At 33.8% G+C, this 16,591-nt stretch overlaps 2 protein-coding genes across 2 annotated transcripts; both read left to right on the top strand.

Annotated features, from left to right (window-relative positions):
• The first annotated feature begins 861 nt into the window (after positions 1 to 861).
• On the top strand, positions 862 to 4,806 carry MetRS-m (Methionyl-tRNA synthetase, mitochondrial). The gene is made up of 7 exons (XM_066391901.1): positions 862 to 1,114; positions 2,041 to 2,321; positions 2,687 to 2,918; positions 3,235 to 3,502; positions 3,622 to 3,833; positions 4,157 to 4,351; positions 4,406 to 4,806. The coding sequence occupies exons 1-7, from the start codon at positions 1,024 to 1,026 to the stop codon at positions 4,804 to 4,806; spliced, it is 1,680 nt and encodes a 559-aa protein (XP_066247998.1). The 5' UTR covers positions 862 to 1,023.
• A 513-nt stretch (positions 4,807 to 5,319) lies between these two features.
• Positions 5,320 to 16,591, top strand: LOC136409930 (L-asparaginase-like). The gene is made up of 10 exons (XM_066391788.1): positions 5,320 to 5,478; positions 7,083 to 7,197; positions 10,409 to 10,520; positions 10,607 to 10,718; positions 10,779 to 10,904; positions 12,632 to 12,842; positions 14,991 to 15,103; positions 15,179 to 15,364; positions 15,538 to 15,648; positions 16,112 to 16,591. Exons 2-10 carry the CDS (start codon positions 7,116 to 7,118, stop codon positions 16,154 to 16,156), a joined length of 1,098 nt encoding a protein of 365 aa, XP_066247885.1. The 5' UTR covers positions 5,320 to 5,478; positions 7,083 to 7,115; the 3' UTR covers positions 16,157 to 16,591.

Raw genomic sequence — 16,591 nt, 5'->3', positions numbered from 1 at the left:
ATTACAGCGAGTAGATAATTGATATATAAGGCCACAGAACTCCACAAAGGTATTATATTGTTGATATTGTAATATCTTTAGTAGTGCCTACTTCATGGCGCCAAATTATTAATTTTCATTTTCCCTTATGATCAAATATGGAACAGTACAAATAAGCAATTAATAATTCTAAATGAAAGCCCCCTTGAAGTGGGATATAGAAATATACAAACAAGCTGATTGCAATTATCAAGACTATCTATCTTAACTATTTCTCATTGTCATTGAACAAAGGGAATTTTAGATTTTGGATGTTCCACAATAAGAAAATGTACTGTTTTATATATCTACCGCCTTTGTCTTGCTCATTTTTCTAAGGAGAATATTTTTGTGACCACACTACGGGCAAAAGGAAAACTGGTTCAAAAACATGTAATACCGCTAAAGTAATGTGTATATGTACAAGCTTGACAACTTGTTGATTAATTAACAAGTTTATTCTTGCTATTTAAATTATTTGGTCGCAGTTGAAATTCTTTAAAAAATGTATCTATAAATTAGATACTAATTTAAAAGTACCGCTTATCAAGTTTGATTCAAATTTTGAGCTTATTGTTCGTCGACTGGAGACAGGCATCTTTTTATCTTTTTCTAATGCACGCTAATATAAGAATATGAACTTGTTTGAAAAATGAATGATAAAGATAGATATATACAGAATTCGAAGTATAAGAAAAGGATGATGACAACGTTTTATGAATAAGGAATCAGCTGATTTCAGTATGATCGAAGAGCAAATCAGCTGATCTGGAAGTTTAAATACCAACCTAACCTACCTCTCGAGGATTTTCGCATTTAAATTTTGAATGTTTGAATTTTTTAAATTATTTAAAAAATATACAATATTTAAGCACAATTTAAACAAGGCAAATCAATTAATTGTGTAATAATATGAGATCTCTCATTGAGTCTGTTAAGTTTCTGTGATTAAATAACAAATAACGTATTAATTTCCACCAAAGAGTTTTATTTTTGTTGATTTCAATGCTTTGGAAAGGGCTTTATATTACAAGAAACTATAGTTCGAAGAAATCTCTTGCACTGTTAACAACTCCCATTTATTATGTGAATGCTGGTAAGACATACATATTAAAATTTTGTAATTCACTGAAAAGAGTTCTATTAACTTGGTATCAGGTAGAGGATAATATTACAACCTTTTGAACCCCAAGCTTTACTGTCACAAGTTACAAATTAACCTGTAGACGAAGCATATCATACCTGCTGACTATAAATTTAAATTAATACAGTTAATGCATAATTCTCACATATGTTACAAATAAAATACCAGTCACAATAATAATAAAGTGGCAATAAAATGAAATAAAATTAAACTGAAATGAAATTATCACAGAGAATAAGCATGATGTGTATACACCCTAAATAAGGGAATGTTATGTCGCGCTCAACCCGTATGTTCACCAAATTCTCAAGAATGTAAATTAAAGGAGAAAGAATTTCCAAAATCAAGAGTATAAATCGCCAATCATCGAGATATCATAAATCGTACATTTCTTCAGCCTGCAGTTCTTCTCTGCAAACTGAAGAGTCCTGTGGCATCGGGCGTAGAGACCCATGCCAAAATTGCATATGGGACGTGCGGGTGAAAAAGTGCTAAATAAGAGATACTGATTACTCCCGGAAATATAAACAGATTTCTTATGGCAAAGACGCCTCTCAGGAACCATTTAAGTAGCTAGGAAAATAATAAGCTGTATGTTTTAGGAAAAACATGAGAAAACATGCCTTACAGGCATTCGATACATGCAATAATAGTATCTTAAAGCTAGTAATAGGGAAAGTAGTAAATACATCAATGTGGAAAGTATTTCTTTCGTCTAGAGCAAAAAATAACGAACCCGAGGCGCATAGCGCCGAGGTGAACTATTGCTGGAGATACGCCTGGATGTGTAAATTATTACTTTTATTGTCATCCACACAATATCATTTGCTTTCAATTATTTTTTTTTTCAATAATACATCACTAATTCAATTTTCAAGAACCACACATTGGCCATTTATACAGTTCCCTGATAACTGATGCAATTAAGAGGTGGAAATTCTTAACCAGGAAAGAGGCAAAAATTATCTTCTCCACTGGGACTGATGAACATGGAACAAAGATCCAAAGAGCTGCCAAGAGTCATCGAACCAGTGTTAATGATTACTGTACTAAAGTATCTTCACAATATCAAGAGCTAGCAAATACCTTTAGCATTTCGTATACTGATTTCATTAGGACCAGTGAAGAGAGACATATAACGACTGTACAAAAGTTTTGGGTAAGATGATTTTTTTTTATATTTCTATTAAAAATTTCAATAATGTGTGTATTTTAAACGTCTGTTACTTACATAAAACCTTTTCAACTCTAAGCAGGGTTGTTACTCATAAAGCTCAAAAGGTTTCCCCTTATTAGAGTAATTAGGTACGAGTGCGGATCTTTGGAGCACTTTCAGATTTTTAACTTTTTTAGCAAGTTAACGTTTTAGCAAATTAGCAAGTTAACGTTAAGTTTCGTTCGAGCCCTTAGTAAAGGGCGAATGTTATTGTCTTTTAATTTATTATAAACCAGTATACAAGAATATACTTGAAAAATTCCTAATATCACGACCGAATGTTTACTAGAAAAATTTATAAATTTTAGACACGTTTGACTGAAAAAGACCTCATATACCAATCTACTTATCAAGGATGGTACTGCGTGTCGGATGAAACGTTTCTTAGTGACTCCCAGTTAATCGAAATAATAAAAGATGGAGAAAAAGTGTTGGTGTCAGCTGAAAGTAAACAACCAGTTGAGTGGAGCAAGGAAACTAACTATATTTTTAAACTTCATTTATTTAAACAGACCTTAATAGACTGGTTACGGAGCAATGGCAAGTAGTGTTATGCTGCGTTCGTTTTTGGGTTCACATAGTGAAACTGCACAGTGTAGTTTCTGGTAATTCTGTACATAAAGATGACCTGAATTAATCATTGAAAAGCGGCTTTTGATTAGCTTCTGGCATCTTGCGAATATACGTAGAATCGTTTCGATACAGTTTACTTTAAATTTTAAGGGAATATTTCGCTTATTTCACTCGACATTTCAATATGGGAAGAGAAAGAGAAAAGTTAAATCGAATTAAAGCTATAGAGATAGTAATCGATATCTCGCATTCAGTGATCGTTATGAAATTAAATTGCTTTTAGAAAAGGCCGTTGTTCCTCAAAAATTCTACAAAATCCTTCTGGACATAGTCTATTCTCCTGACGCGCTCTCAGATATATCAATTTCTCGCCCATCTTCTCGAGTTCACTGGGGTGTTCCAGTACCAAATGACCACGATCAAACAATATATGTTTGGTTTGATGCACTAGTCAATTATTTAACAGTCGCTGGGTATTCTGAAACCACAAATGGGAAATTTCAGGAATGCTGGCCGCCCGATATTCAGGTTATCGGAAAGGATATTCTAAAGTAAGTGAAAAATGCTAAATTTACAATTTAAGTTTTTTTAAGGATAATTTTGGTTTCAAAGATTTTTCTTGACGAATATAATAATCATTATTGGAACATAAACTAAATACTTTTGTTAGATTTCATGGCGTTTACTGGCCAGCGTTCCTTATAGCAGCAGATTTAGAGCCTCCACGTAGCATTTTATGCCATTCTCATTGGACTGTTGACGGTGAAAAGATGTCTAAATCAAAGGGAAACGTTGTCAGCCCTCTGGAAAAGATTACTAGTTACACTGCCGATGGATTGAGATATTTCCTGTTAAGAGAAGGAGTAAATCATGGTGATGGAAGTATGTTGGTTTCTATTTAAGACTACTATTATATTATTAATAATTTCAAGTTTTACTAAAAAAGCATTTTTTAAAAACCAATCATAAAAAGTAACTGGTTCAAATGTTTTTCAAGACATTCTTTACGATAAATACAGGATGTTTCCTATAAAACTATCTCTTAATTTCTTATCAACTTTCAATTTTTTATTTATATATTTGACTCTTAGCTTTCTATCCAGCTATTTCATATATTTGAAGAAGTATTAGACAACTTTTCCTTCACTACACAACTAAATTCGCCGGCACATTTTGTAAAACGCCTTTATTGTTTTTTTTTGCAGACTACAGTGAAACTAAAGTCTTAAGATTGTTAAATGCGGAGCTGGCGGACACCTTAGGAAATTTGCTCAGTAGATGTTGCAGCAAAGCTTTAAATCCTGATCAAAAATTTCCCGCATTAAACACTGATTCATTCAATCGAGTTTCCTCTTTAGACGTGACTAAAAAACTCTTGGAAAATATTCAACAACTGCCAGGTAACGCTGGTAAATGAAAATTTATTAAAGAGCGGCATTGAAATCTTATTTTAGGTTTATGCGAAACCCATTACAATCAATACAATTTCTACAAAGCTGCTGATGCCATAATAGCTATTCTTCACTCTGCGAATTTGTTCTTTGAAACCCTGAAACCGTGGGAACTGAAAAAGAACAAAAATACAACTGAAGATTTGCAGACAGTTTTACATCTGGCAATGGAGTCCTTAAGGGTGACCGGAATATTGTTACAACCCCTCATTCCGAACATTAGTAACGTCCTCTTAAACAAGTTGAATGTGCCGAAGAAGGAGCGGTTTTTTGACAATTTACAAAAATTTTCGTGGATGGAGCAAAGCTTCAAAACCAGGTGTTTAGGGGACGATTCAGCTGTGTTGTTTAAGAGAATTGTTAGTGGCGATAGTGATAGAGAAAAGAAAAAGTTGAAAAATTGATGTTTAAGTTTTATTTCTTATCAATTTTAAGCAGGCAAAAACCAACCCTTTATTTTAAATTGACAATATGTAGCAATTTTTCACCAACATTTTTGATTGGTGCTAACGGTGTTGTTTTAGACGTGAGGCGATGTTAGGATGGACAGTTCATTAAGTACTCGCAAGATCCACCGATTTAAAGGCAACGGTAGGATTTTTGGCGGTTAGAACTTTTGAGGTAAAAAAAAAGTCGTTATGTTCAAAAAGTACGCGAATAAGGTAGTAAGTTATTTCAACAATCTACGTATTAAATGAATAAGCAAGAGTATGTTTGTTTTAAACTGTAAAATACATTTTGCATTACCTACTTATTGCAGAGCACACATTAGTGATTACTTGCTAAGTCCGGAATGTAACCTTTAAAATTCCCTATATAAATAAGCTTTCCATGGCAATTATCGCAAATCCCTAGTTTTTAATTCCTTTGAATACAATGCGCATCCACGGCACCGAAACACGAAAAATTTAGTGGAGTTCCTCGCCCTGTTTTCAGTTTGCTTTCACTCCTTATTGATTTTTCACCCCAACAGGTGTTTTCCGTGCAGGAAAGTGTGCCATTGCCAGCTTCGGTTAATTCCCTTTTAATTTGCTAGTTTTTGCGGTGCCAAAGATTTTATTTTTTATGTATGGGCGGTAAGTACACAATTCGCTTAATAATAATACAAAAATTACATTATGAGGCATGTATAGAAACTTAATGATTTATAGCATGAAGTCAGTACTTCACTTACTTAAGAGTTAAAAATGTAAGACACTGTCCACAAATGTGTATGAGAATGTATAATACGTCTGTATAACACAGAATTACAAATAACAAAGTGCCTCACCACGTACAGACTCAGCTATGCGTTGACATAAATTAGGATATTGCTTGACAATATCTATGCTTCTAGCTTTGTTTGCGTGTTCTAACCTAAATTAAGTCTGAATTAGACAAGTATTCTCTTGTGTAGTTTAAATAAATTAATGGAGGCAGTAGAATTACTTCGAATTTTTCCTGCAAATAAAGTTAAATATCCAATTTGTCATATTAATAATCCCTTTGTCAGTTTTATTTATTAATAACTTATAAAGGGTCTCCAAAAATAGTTAATCCGTTTTCATATATGTGAATTTGAGTTCTTGTAAAATCCTTTAGATGTCATGTTTTTCGCTTAATTTTCGTCTTTGGATATCATATGAGATTCATATAAAATCGAAAAAATTATGACTGATTCGTCACACGAAAATGTAATTTGTTTATCAGGAAAGGTCAAGTAACCATATAATACTGTGAAATCTGTTGAATTGTTAAAAAATGGTGTAAAAAGTAGCAAAAAATCATGGACTGCCGAAATTCCAAAAAAAACGAAAACTTTGAGGTTCGTAGATTTGATTTAATTTCTAAATTAATTTATGAGGAAACTGAACAAAATTTGACTAAAAATTAAGAGAGATAAAAATTAGGTAGTAGATTGAAAAACTTAAGAAAAATATTAAAATTCACCACGCGGAGTACGAGCAAATTTTCCTAAAGGATTTTATAGACCAAAACCTCAGAAAATACATTAACCTGTATAATAGTTGGAGGCAATTTACTCTCGCATTAAGCAGCATTTATTAGATAATACGCATATCAAATTTGAAAGCTCTGTCTATAGTAGATCCAGCACAATAAAAAAAAAAATTCTTAATTTTTAACACCCTGTAATTCCACTGCTGATCAAGACCGGGCAAATGCTTATATAAACTTATTTCTTTAATTTGTACTAGAGAATACGTATCTTAAATAGTGCCGAGCAATTCTGAATTACCCTATATAGTGTCTGATAGCAAGTTATGGTCATAAATAGCAAATAAAATAATGATCTCTCGAATGTAAAAATTACTAACACTACAATTATTAAATTCCGGCAGGTAATTCAAATAAGAACAAACGGTCTGGTTTATTTTTAGCATGAAATTTAATATAAATTGGTGCTTTTAAGTTCAAAACGCCAATTGCCCAATATTCACAATAGTTACTTAAAGGACACTTTCCTAAATTGACACAGTCACGATCTCATTTGGCTAAAGACTGTTATAAGGTCTTCTAACAAATATTGAGAAGCTGGGCATGAATAATTTGAGTATTCAAATTTTGGGTAAGAATTTTCTGTGCAGACTAATATTTGAAGTACCTAATACTTAATTGTTTTAATTACTTAATGAACATATAACTGATAAGACTATGTGTTGATAATCTCATTTCTCTTTAGTTTTCTAGATTCTCGACTCTCTCTCGTGGAATCATGGCTGACTTAGCGGAACTGAGAAAAGTGCTAGTTTTGTATACCGGAGGAACAGTGGGGATGAAAAGGAATCATCAAGGTGGTTAGTATCATCAATATCGACATAATTTGTACTGATTTTGATGTATTAGTGTTATATTAGAAAAATATGCTGAAATTTGATATATCATAGTATATGTTTCTCTTTGCAAGTTCTAGACTGATGGGATTAGCAATAGGCACCTACTAGTATAGGCGACTCACAACAATGAGCAATGTCTACCTCTGTTAATAACGGTTGTAAAAATTAACTTGGAAAAATTGTTGAAATTTATTAAACTCGTTAGAATTTCCCAGAAAAACAAAATCAAAAAAGCGTCGGAAAAAAACTGATAGAAATTATATAATGGGTTGTACTGTATACAGTAGGTTCCGTTTATAAAGTACTCTCTAGGGAACAAAAATAGGTTACTCTATAACCGGAGGTACGCTATAAAAAATACATTAAAAAAATTCATATACTTTACATATTACGTATGTTACGCACATACGCCTTTATTTATCTAAAAGTCCGAACAAATCTAATAACACATAGTAACTTAGGTACACATAAATTTTGAATGTAATACATACGTACATGAATACAAAAAAATGCTGATGCATATGTACATAGTACATATCTACGCATGTGTATAGTATATATGTATATACTATGTACGTATGTATGTATTAAAAAAAATGGATGATGAATTTTAACAAAAACATTGTAACAACATAGAAATAGAATAACATATACACAGTACTGTATTTATTCTGTTTCTGTTAAAAAACTTGTTATTTTTGTTTGCCGACTACTTTTCAATAAATTTTGTATTCTTGATATGCCTTTCAACTTTTAGGGCTGCTTGAAGAATATCATCAGGTACATTATTAGTAGTTTCTAAAAAATGTATAACACTTTTAATAGCACAAAGTGCCTCAGAAAGACTGGGTGGTTTTTCTTCATCCTGTTGAGTATCGTCGTTTTCATTATCAGAATTTTAATGATCATTTAATGTTCCTAAAATTTCAGCAGTAATATCATTATCCGTTAAAGTTTCCATTGCTATTACATTATCATCAATTGTCGAAAAACTGTCATACTCAGCAAGATATGTTTCAGCATTTTAGATCTTGTTTTAGAGTTGTTTGCATTTTAGATTTGTTAGATCTTGATAGTTAAGACGCAGCCAGTTACTAAGGGGAACATCCCAGTCATTACAGTCCATATCAGAATTTTTGTACTTTTCAAACCACTGAGCCAGGGGCAACTCATCGTCTGAATCAAACTCCTCAGTTGATTTTACGAGACCTACATATCGAAAGCAGTTTGCAACAGTTGCTGGCGTAACTTAATTCCAAGATTGGGCGATCAACTTTATCGAGTCCAGGATGGTTATGTTGAAGGGCTCTTTATTATCTAATGATTTGATCAGACGGCACATAAAGGATCTACGATAATATGCTTTAAGACATTTAATTATGCCTTGATCCATTGGTTGTACTACGGAGGTGCAATTTGGTGGCAAAAACTCTAATCTGATATTTGTTAGATGAGAGTTTTTGGGTGAGCTGCACAATTGTCAACCAGCAGCAATATTTCTCTATTTTGTCGTCGCAAATTTTCATCTCAATCTTTTAAATAGTTTTCAAAAATCACTGAAGTCATCCATGCTCGAGTGTTTGATTTATAAATTACTTGCAGACTTTTTACATTTTTCATGCATCTTGGCTGTTCATATTTACCAATAACAAGAAGTTTGCATTTTTCACTACCCGTCATGTTTGCGCAAACCCAAACAGTGTACCTTAATTTTGATTGCTTCCCTCCCACACATTTTTCTCTCCTAAATTTAAAGGTACGATCTGGAGTCATCCTATAAAATAACCCAGTCTCGTCCCCATTAAAAATATTTTCACTGCTGTAATTTTTCGATATTCCAGGGCACTTATCATCTAACCACTTTAGGACAACTTATCTATTTACATCTCCTGCTTCACCAGAAACTTTACCAAAATTTATGTTGTGTCGAGTTTTAAAACGTTCGAGCCACCCTGTAGAACACTTAAAATCGTCACCTTGTAATCCCCTGGACAAATCTTCGGTTTTTGCTTTCATAACTGGACTGCTTATTGCAGTATTTTCGGATCTTCGAATTTCAAACCATCGTAGAAGAGCTTGATCTACATTTTGACGTACAGGATTTCTAATTTTTTTAATCTTCTGGGATTTATTTTCGCTGGCTAGCTTAATTTTTTGTGGATTGCTCCAAATTGTAGAAACCGTTGTTTTTGCCAGACTTTTTCGTTTGGCGATTTCTGATTTCCGAATGCCACTCTCAATACTTTTAATAATGTCTAACTTCTCTTTAACAGTTATAAACTTACGTTTGTCTGCCATTTTGAGCAAAACAAGAAAGTATCAAGCATTCACTAACATAAAAGCATCAGACTAAAACTACCGTTTTTACCCATATCTGTTCCACACGATCGAGTATTGTAAAATCCTCGGCGCCTTAGGGAAACCACCGGACCACCATCCGGCTATAACGTACAAATGTACTTTACACCCGGAGTTAGCAACGAAATAAAGAAAAAATAAAGGACGCTATAAACGGAGTTAATATTATACATGATACGTTATAACTGGCAAAAAATCAAGAGTATTTTGGTGGGACCAATAAAAAACGTACTTAATAACCGGAAGTACGTTATAGACGGAATCTACTTTATTAAGTTCTCTCCTTTTTTGCGTAATTAATGCTTTTTTACATTTTTATTCTTCGTTTGAACTAGTTTCAGCCAGAGTCAATAGTTCTGTATCTATGGACTCTGGTTGGATTTCTGTTGAATGACACACTACCCGTCATATGTATATATTTAAATGAGAACTACCTGCCATTGGAACCTAGCTCATAACACATATAGAGTACTTTTTTTTCACTTTTTATACATGCTTGAAGCTCACTCATTCATACCAAACTGCTTCATATTATTAATGACAGCTTGGCAGTCATTGATTGACACCACCTTTCATAGATATCAAAGAATTCCCCAATTTAGGGCATACTAATCAATTATTATTATTGAAAGGCGTGTTGGTATCATATATATTTTTTTGTTGTACTTCTCGTCAACAGCAAAATGCAGGAGTGAGAGGGAGTGATAGTTAGAATTTCATGATTCATCTCAAGTAGATTTAAGAATTGTTTTGTGAACAAAAATACCATTTCACTCATCTTTATTTAAATATTTTGTAATGCTCTATTCAACAGTATTGGTGCCTGCTCCCGATGTTTTGAGCGGCAAGATTAAAACGTGTCAAGAATTACACGATCCCGACCTGGCTAGAATTTACTCACTCAGGAATCATGAACTAATTACAAGGTAAGCTCTCTTGTATCCAGTATGGTCAGTAAAATATTGCATTTAGTCAGTGAGTTAGGTCAACAAAAATGTCGTTTTCTAAAAAGGGTTCCATCCTGTACCAAGGCTATCGCCTACCAAATAAGAGAATACCATCCTCTGCTGGATTCCAGCAACATGACACCCAAGGAGTGGGTGATAATAGCCAAAAATATTGAGGTTTGAAATTGATATTGAGGTTCGTTCTATTGGACGGGTATATTTTCGAACAATTTTTAGGAAAACTACTACGAATTCGATGGATTTGTAGTTTTGAACGGAACTGATACACTAGCCTTCACTTCCGCAGCTTTATCGTTTATGTTTAAAAATTTACAGAAACCCATAATAATAACTGGGGCACAGGTAATTGATTAAATAGTGAATTCAATTCCAACAGCAGCTTCTACTAAAATTTGCCCGCTTATTGCAATATTGAAAAATCTGCAAAATTTACATATGTTATATCCAATTCTGCATCCCTAGAACTGTAGAATTCAAAAATTAATCAATATACGTTTAAAGTAAAAAAATTGGTACGTCTCGCTCTTTGGGAAATCTTCGCATACCTATTGAAATGTGTTATCATTTGATGACCCTAGAAATTTTACAAAGGTGTAAGGTTAAAGGGTCAATTCGGCCCCCACGGGCGATCAATCTGAAATTTTTACCAATTGTCCCTATCACTCAAAGCACTTACCACATAAAATTTCAACTTCCTAAGTCTCACCATTCAAGGGTAGGACGGGGTTGAGGGTGAAAACTTTAAAACGCCATATCTCGGGAACTATTCATCGTACAGCGTGGGGAAAAATGGTGCGTCCTTCAGTAACCACCTTCTTATTTTCATATACTTGGAGATTTATCGGTTGATGCCAATGGGCCGAAATCTCAAAAAAAAAAATTAGGTGACTTTAAAGGAGTTCGCACTTTGGTACACTAACCATTTTTGCACACTGTGTAGAGGGCCTCTCGAAGTATCTACCCACGTTGAATCAGATTTGTATCAAATTCAGTATTTGGGATCTAACGATTCAAAGTATAGGTATACAGGGTTATTCACCCAACCCGTTCATTAGAAGTTTACTAGGATCTTAAAGTGATACGAATTTGAAAATTTGGAGTTAGTTAAGTTCGACATATACTATTTTTTTTAAATATTTTCATCTTGCTGTCACTTCCGGTTTAACCGGAAATAGCTGTAACTTGCTTATTTCAAATGGAACCCCCAGTATATTATTTTATTTTTAAATTCTACATAATATTTTAGGTACATTTTCTGTATAATGTCCTATATTTAGTTCTTACCATTTTTGAGATATTGAGACCTTGAATTAGAAACATGCCTCTGTAATGACCAATTTTAAAATTGCATATCTCTGTAGTTATTAAAGACATAATATCCATATTTTTCAGAATGTCAATACATAGTCTTAGGTTCAGTCTTTCACTATTTACATGGCTTAGTATTATACAGGGTGTCCAAAATTCAGCTCCTAACATTTACATTTTTGAAGTTGCAAAAGTCGTTTTTTTTTTAAATGGGACACTCTATAACTTTAAGCAGTATCAAGTAGAAAATGTAATTTTCTATCGAACTGTATTAGGGTTACCTATACCTATTCCAAACCATTTTCGAGATAATTAAGTTTATGTTCACCTAAGTTTTTTTTTGAGATTTCGGCCCTTTGGCATCAACCGATAAATCTCCAAGTATATGAAAATAAGAAGGTGGTTACTGAAGGACGCACCATTTTTCCCCACGCTGTACGATGAATAGTTCTCGAGATATGGCGTTTTAAAGTTTTCACCCTCAACCCCGTCCTACCCTTGAATGGTGAGACTTAGGAAGTTGAAATTTTATGTGGTAAGTGCTTTGAGTGATAGGGACAATTGTTAAAATTTCAGATCGATCGCCCGTGGGGGGCCGAATTGACCCCTTAACCTTACACGGCCTTTGATACTAAACATTTTTCCTACTTTGCCTTATTTTTAATATTATAATTCGGGACTTTTTTAGTCACAGTGTATAACTTTAACCATATCAAGCTGGGATTCCAGCATATTTGCATTAGGAAATCTGTGATTTGTAGATACCGATATTTGAAAATCCCAGCGATGCAAAAAACAACATTCTCTCAGCTCTGGTGTTTGCCAGTTGCTCCGATATACCGGAAGTTTGCGTCTACTTTTCAAACAAGCTCATGCGCGGAAACCGTGTCAGAAAGATGCATTCTACCCACCTGGATTGTTTTGACTCTCCCAATTTTCCGACATTGGCCGAAACCGGATTCCACACTCGAAGTAAGTCATTGTTCTATTCCAAGTGCTGAACCTTCACAAATTTGGAAAAACTTAGAAATAATAAGTTTATTGAAAACAACAAATAGTTGAATTACGACTTTGTGTCTCATGACATTTGCGCGTTTAATTAATTTGAGGACCTCATAGACCGGTTCTCATTTATTTTAAAGTGATTAAAGCTTAAACAAAAAATGGGAATATCAACGGCAAGTATATTGAGCCTGCAGGAAAATGTCCTACCAGTTTGATCTATCGTATCTTTTTTGCCAGATCTTGACTAAATCTTCGAACAAACAGCAGGATTTAGGTCACAGGGTTGACCTATGTCCAAGAGCAATGAAGATGAATACAAACAGTTGTAGTAAAAAAATCTGAGACGATTAAGACTTATGATTTGGTGCTTCATTTTAGCTGTGCGTTTAATTTTTCCCAGCACCCTAAAGATCTAGCATATTAAATCTTATCAGCGGGGTTTATTTCGAGTCAATTAAACGTTAGGGGAGAGGAAAAACTGGAATTAGACATAGTCATAATAGGCCTTAATTTTATCAAATTTTTCCTACTATTATTTATATTTATTTACATTTCTTTTGGATATATTAGGTTATCAAGGATGAAATGTTCGATTTCTTTAGGTACTAAGTTTGACAATCGACGAACTCTGTTACGTTATTTTGACAGTTCGCGGTTTTAATTTATTATGAAAGTATATCATTTCATTATCAAAAGGATTTTTTCGTTTGTGATTACTTTTCAAATTATCTGTATTAGAGCTATTTTTGTAAAATCATGCAGAAGTCAAAAATTCGTGTCATTTTTGAATATGAATTTCGTTGCGGAAGCAATGCATCGCAGGCAGCTCGTAACATCAACCAGGTTTTTCGCGAAAATGTGACTAATGAACGCACAGTACGTCGATGGTTTGAGAAGCTTCATTCCGGCGATTTTAATCTTGAAAATGAACCTCGCGGGAGGCCTATGACTAAGGTGGACAATGATAAGCTGAAGATTATAGTGGAAGCAGATACTTCTCAAACTACTCGTGAATTAGCGGCAAGGTTTCATGTTACTATTTCAACAATCTTGAACCATTTGAAACAAATTGGCAAAGTAAAGAAGCTGGATTGATGGGTTCCGCATGAACTAAACGAGCGTCAGAAGAACCAACGCCTCGAAATTTGTCTTTCTTTGCTGTCACGGCATAAAGTTGAACCATTTTTACATTGCATTATTACGTGTTATGAAAAATGGATTCTTTTTAATAATCGTAAATGTTCGGCATAATGGTTAGATAAAGATGAAGTGCCACAACACAGTCCGAAACCAAACATTCACCAAAAAAAATTAATGATGTGTGCTTGATGGTCCTTTGCTGGCATTATCCACTACAACTTTATGAGACCTAGACAGGCGATTACAGCAAATGTGTACTGCAACGAATTGGATGAAATGATGAGAAAACTTCGAATTAAACAGCCGAGATTGGTCAACAGAGATAAGCCAATCCTCTTGCAAGACAGCGCTCGACCCCACGTCGCACAAAGAACTTTGCATAAATTATAGGAGTTGGACTTGGAAATTTTCTCTCACCCACCATATTCACCAGACCTTTCACCAACTGACTACCACTTATTCCAGGCTTTGGATAATTGTGCGAGGGAAAACTTTCACAACTGAAGATGCTGTGAAAAACGCATTTCTCGAATTTACCTCTTGTTCTCCAAGCTTTTCCGCTACTGGCATAAATAAATTGCCGTTAAGATGGCAAAATTGTGTTGATAGTTTAAGCGCATATTTTGATTAGTTGCAATACTTCTTGTTTGAGATATAATAAATCAAACTTTTAATTCAAAATCGGACATTTCATATTTAATATCCTAATAGGTCAGCTCTGTGCGCTAAGTCCTTTTGCTTTACATTCGAAAATTTGGTTAAAATAAAGCAAAGAGGAAACAACAGATGGCGCTGGTAGAATATTCTTCTGCAGACTCAATATACTTGTAGTTGACAGTGTGATATACCAATATACATTACATGTCAGTTACAGCTCTCAAGGGCATCTGAGCTGTTGGATTAGACGTGACTCAATGTTATTAAATTTATATACTTCTTAATAGCTTATAAAATTTTATTTTAATTTCTGTTTAGTTCATCGTCAGAACATTTTACAAAAAGCCGATAGAGGACCGCTGATGGTGCAAACAAATTTATGTGAAAATATTGGAATTCTCTACATGTTTCCTACTCTAACTAGGACTCAGGCAAGTTATTTGAAGTAAAATCTAGGTTTGTTTGCGTTTCTAAAATTGCTTTATTGAAACTTTTTCACAATGCAGTTACTTTCGTTTTTGGAACCGACCTTAGAAGGAGTAGTGCTAATCACCTATGGTGCAGGAAATATCCCGTCTCATCGGCAAGATCTACTGGATGTATTGCGAAATGCTGTAGGGCGAGGGGTTATTGTCGTCATTGTTACACAATGTTTTAAGGGATCAGTTAGTTTCATTTACGAAACGGGAAAAGTAAGTGTTGTAACGGCTAAATTATTAATTTAACTCAGCTAAAGATATTCCCAAGTTAACATGAACTTTATATATCTGCCAAATTAGGCTTTTACTTTTTGGTCCTAAACTTCTCAAAAAAGTTCAGTCGAAAGTGTTAAATCTGGGAAAATTGAGCATTAATGGTATTGCAGTGTATGGAAGAAATAGGCATAATTCCTTGTTACGATATGACCCCGGAAGCTGCCTATGCGAAATTGGTCGTCGTGTGTGGGATGGTAGCTCAATCGGAAGAGAGGGGCGAGGTAAGCATTAACTATATGTAATAGTATTGGAGGACAGGGGTCGAAACAGATATATGTTGATCACATTTTAAAAACACAAATTCAATTAATTTTATGTATGTAGGAGCTAAGTTAAAATAATAAAAAATAGATGTTATTTTCCTTAAGGATTTGACGTTGGATACAACAGCAAAGACGCGTTTCAAATATGAGGCGTTGCGGATACGAAGTGCGGACTCGACAATAGGTGGTTTGTTGAGTTTGCCCTTCGTATCCGCAACGTCTCATATAAAACCCACATTCCACAAAACTGGAAGTTAAAACACAAATATCCACAATCCGGGAGTGAAAAGCTTCATATTTCTCCTTTATTCAAATGTCTTTCGTTGCACAAGTGGTTAACGTATAACTTTTACTTGGAAATAATTTCATAAACCTTTCTTTTAAATTGTATTCAATGACGAATAATCTGCTTTTTTTTCAGCTCATGAAACAAGTCTTCCGAGGAGAAATGACAATACATCATTGATATGTTGTTAGTAGAAAGATAAACTTGCTGTTTTTTTCAATAATACTTGTCATTGATGGAAATATTTATTTCATTGAAAGGATGTAGTGTTTTCTTTGATTGAGAAAGTATTTGATGGATCAAGATCAATTTTCATTTCTTTTCACGTGCTACTTATTTAATTAGCTAAACTAAAAAACTTCAAAATTAGCGAAAACCTACAACATCTAATGTATTGAACAGTTAGTTTGTACGCACAAATCTCGTCGGTAATAGAGGTACTAATTTTTGGTCTATATATTTGTTAAATCTGAGCAAAGTAGTATTTAATTAAAAATTCTACTCTATTTGTATGAATGTACGTAAATAACAATCACCTTTATATTTCGGAGCCAACAGGAAATGGCTCTGAGCTCACACAATCAACTGTCCACGTAATTATAAACTACTATTCTA

Source organism: Euwallacea similis, chromosome 7 (genome assembly GCF_039881205.1).
Source record: "Euwallacea similis isolate ESF13 chromosome 7, ESF131.1, whole genome shotgun sequence".
Taxonomy (NCBI): Eukaryota; Metazoa; Arthropoda; class Insecta; order Coleoptera; family Curculionidae; genus Euwallacea; species Euwallacea similis.
The sequence above is the reverse complement of the archived record's forward strand: the minus strand, read 5'-3'. Positions and strand labels throughout refer to the sequence as shown.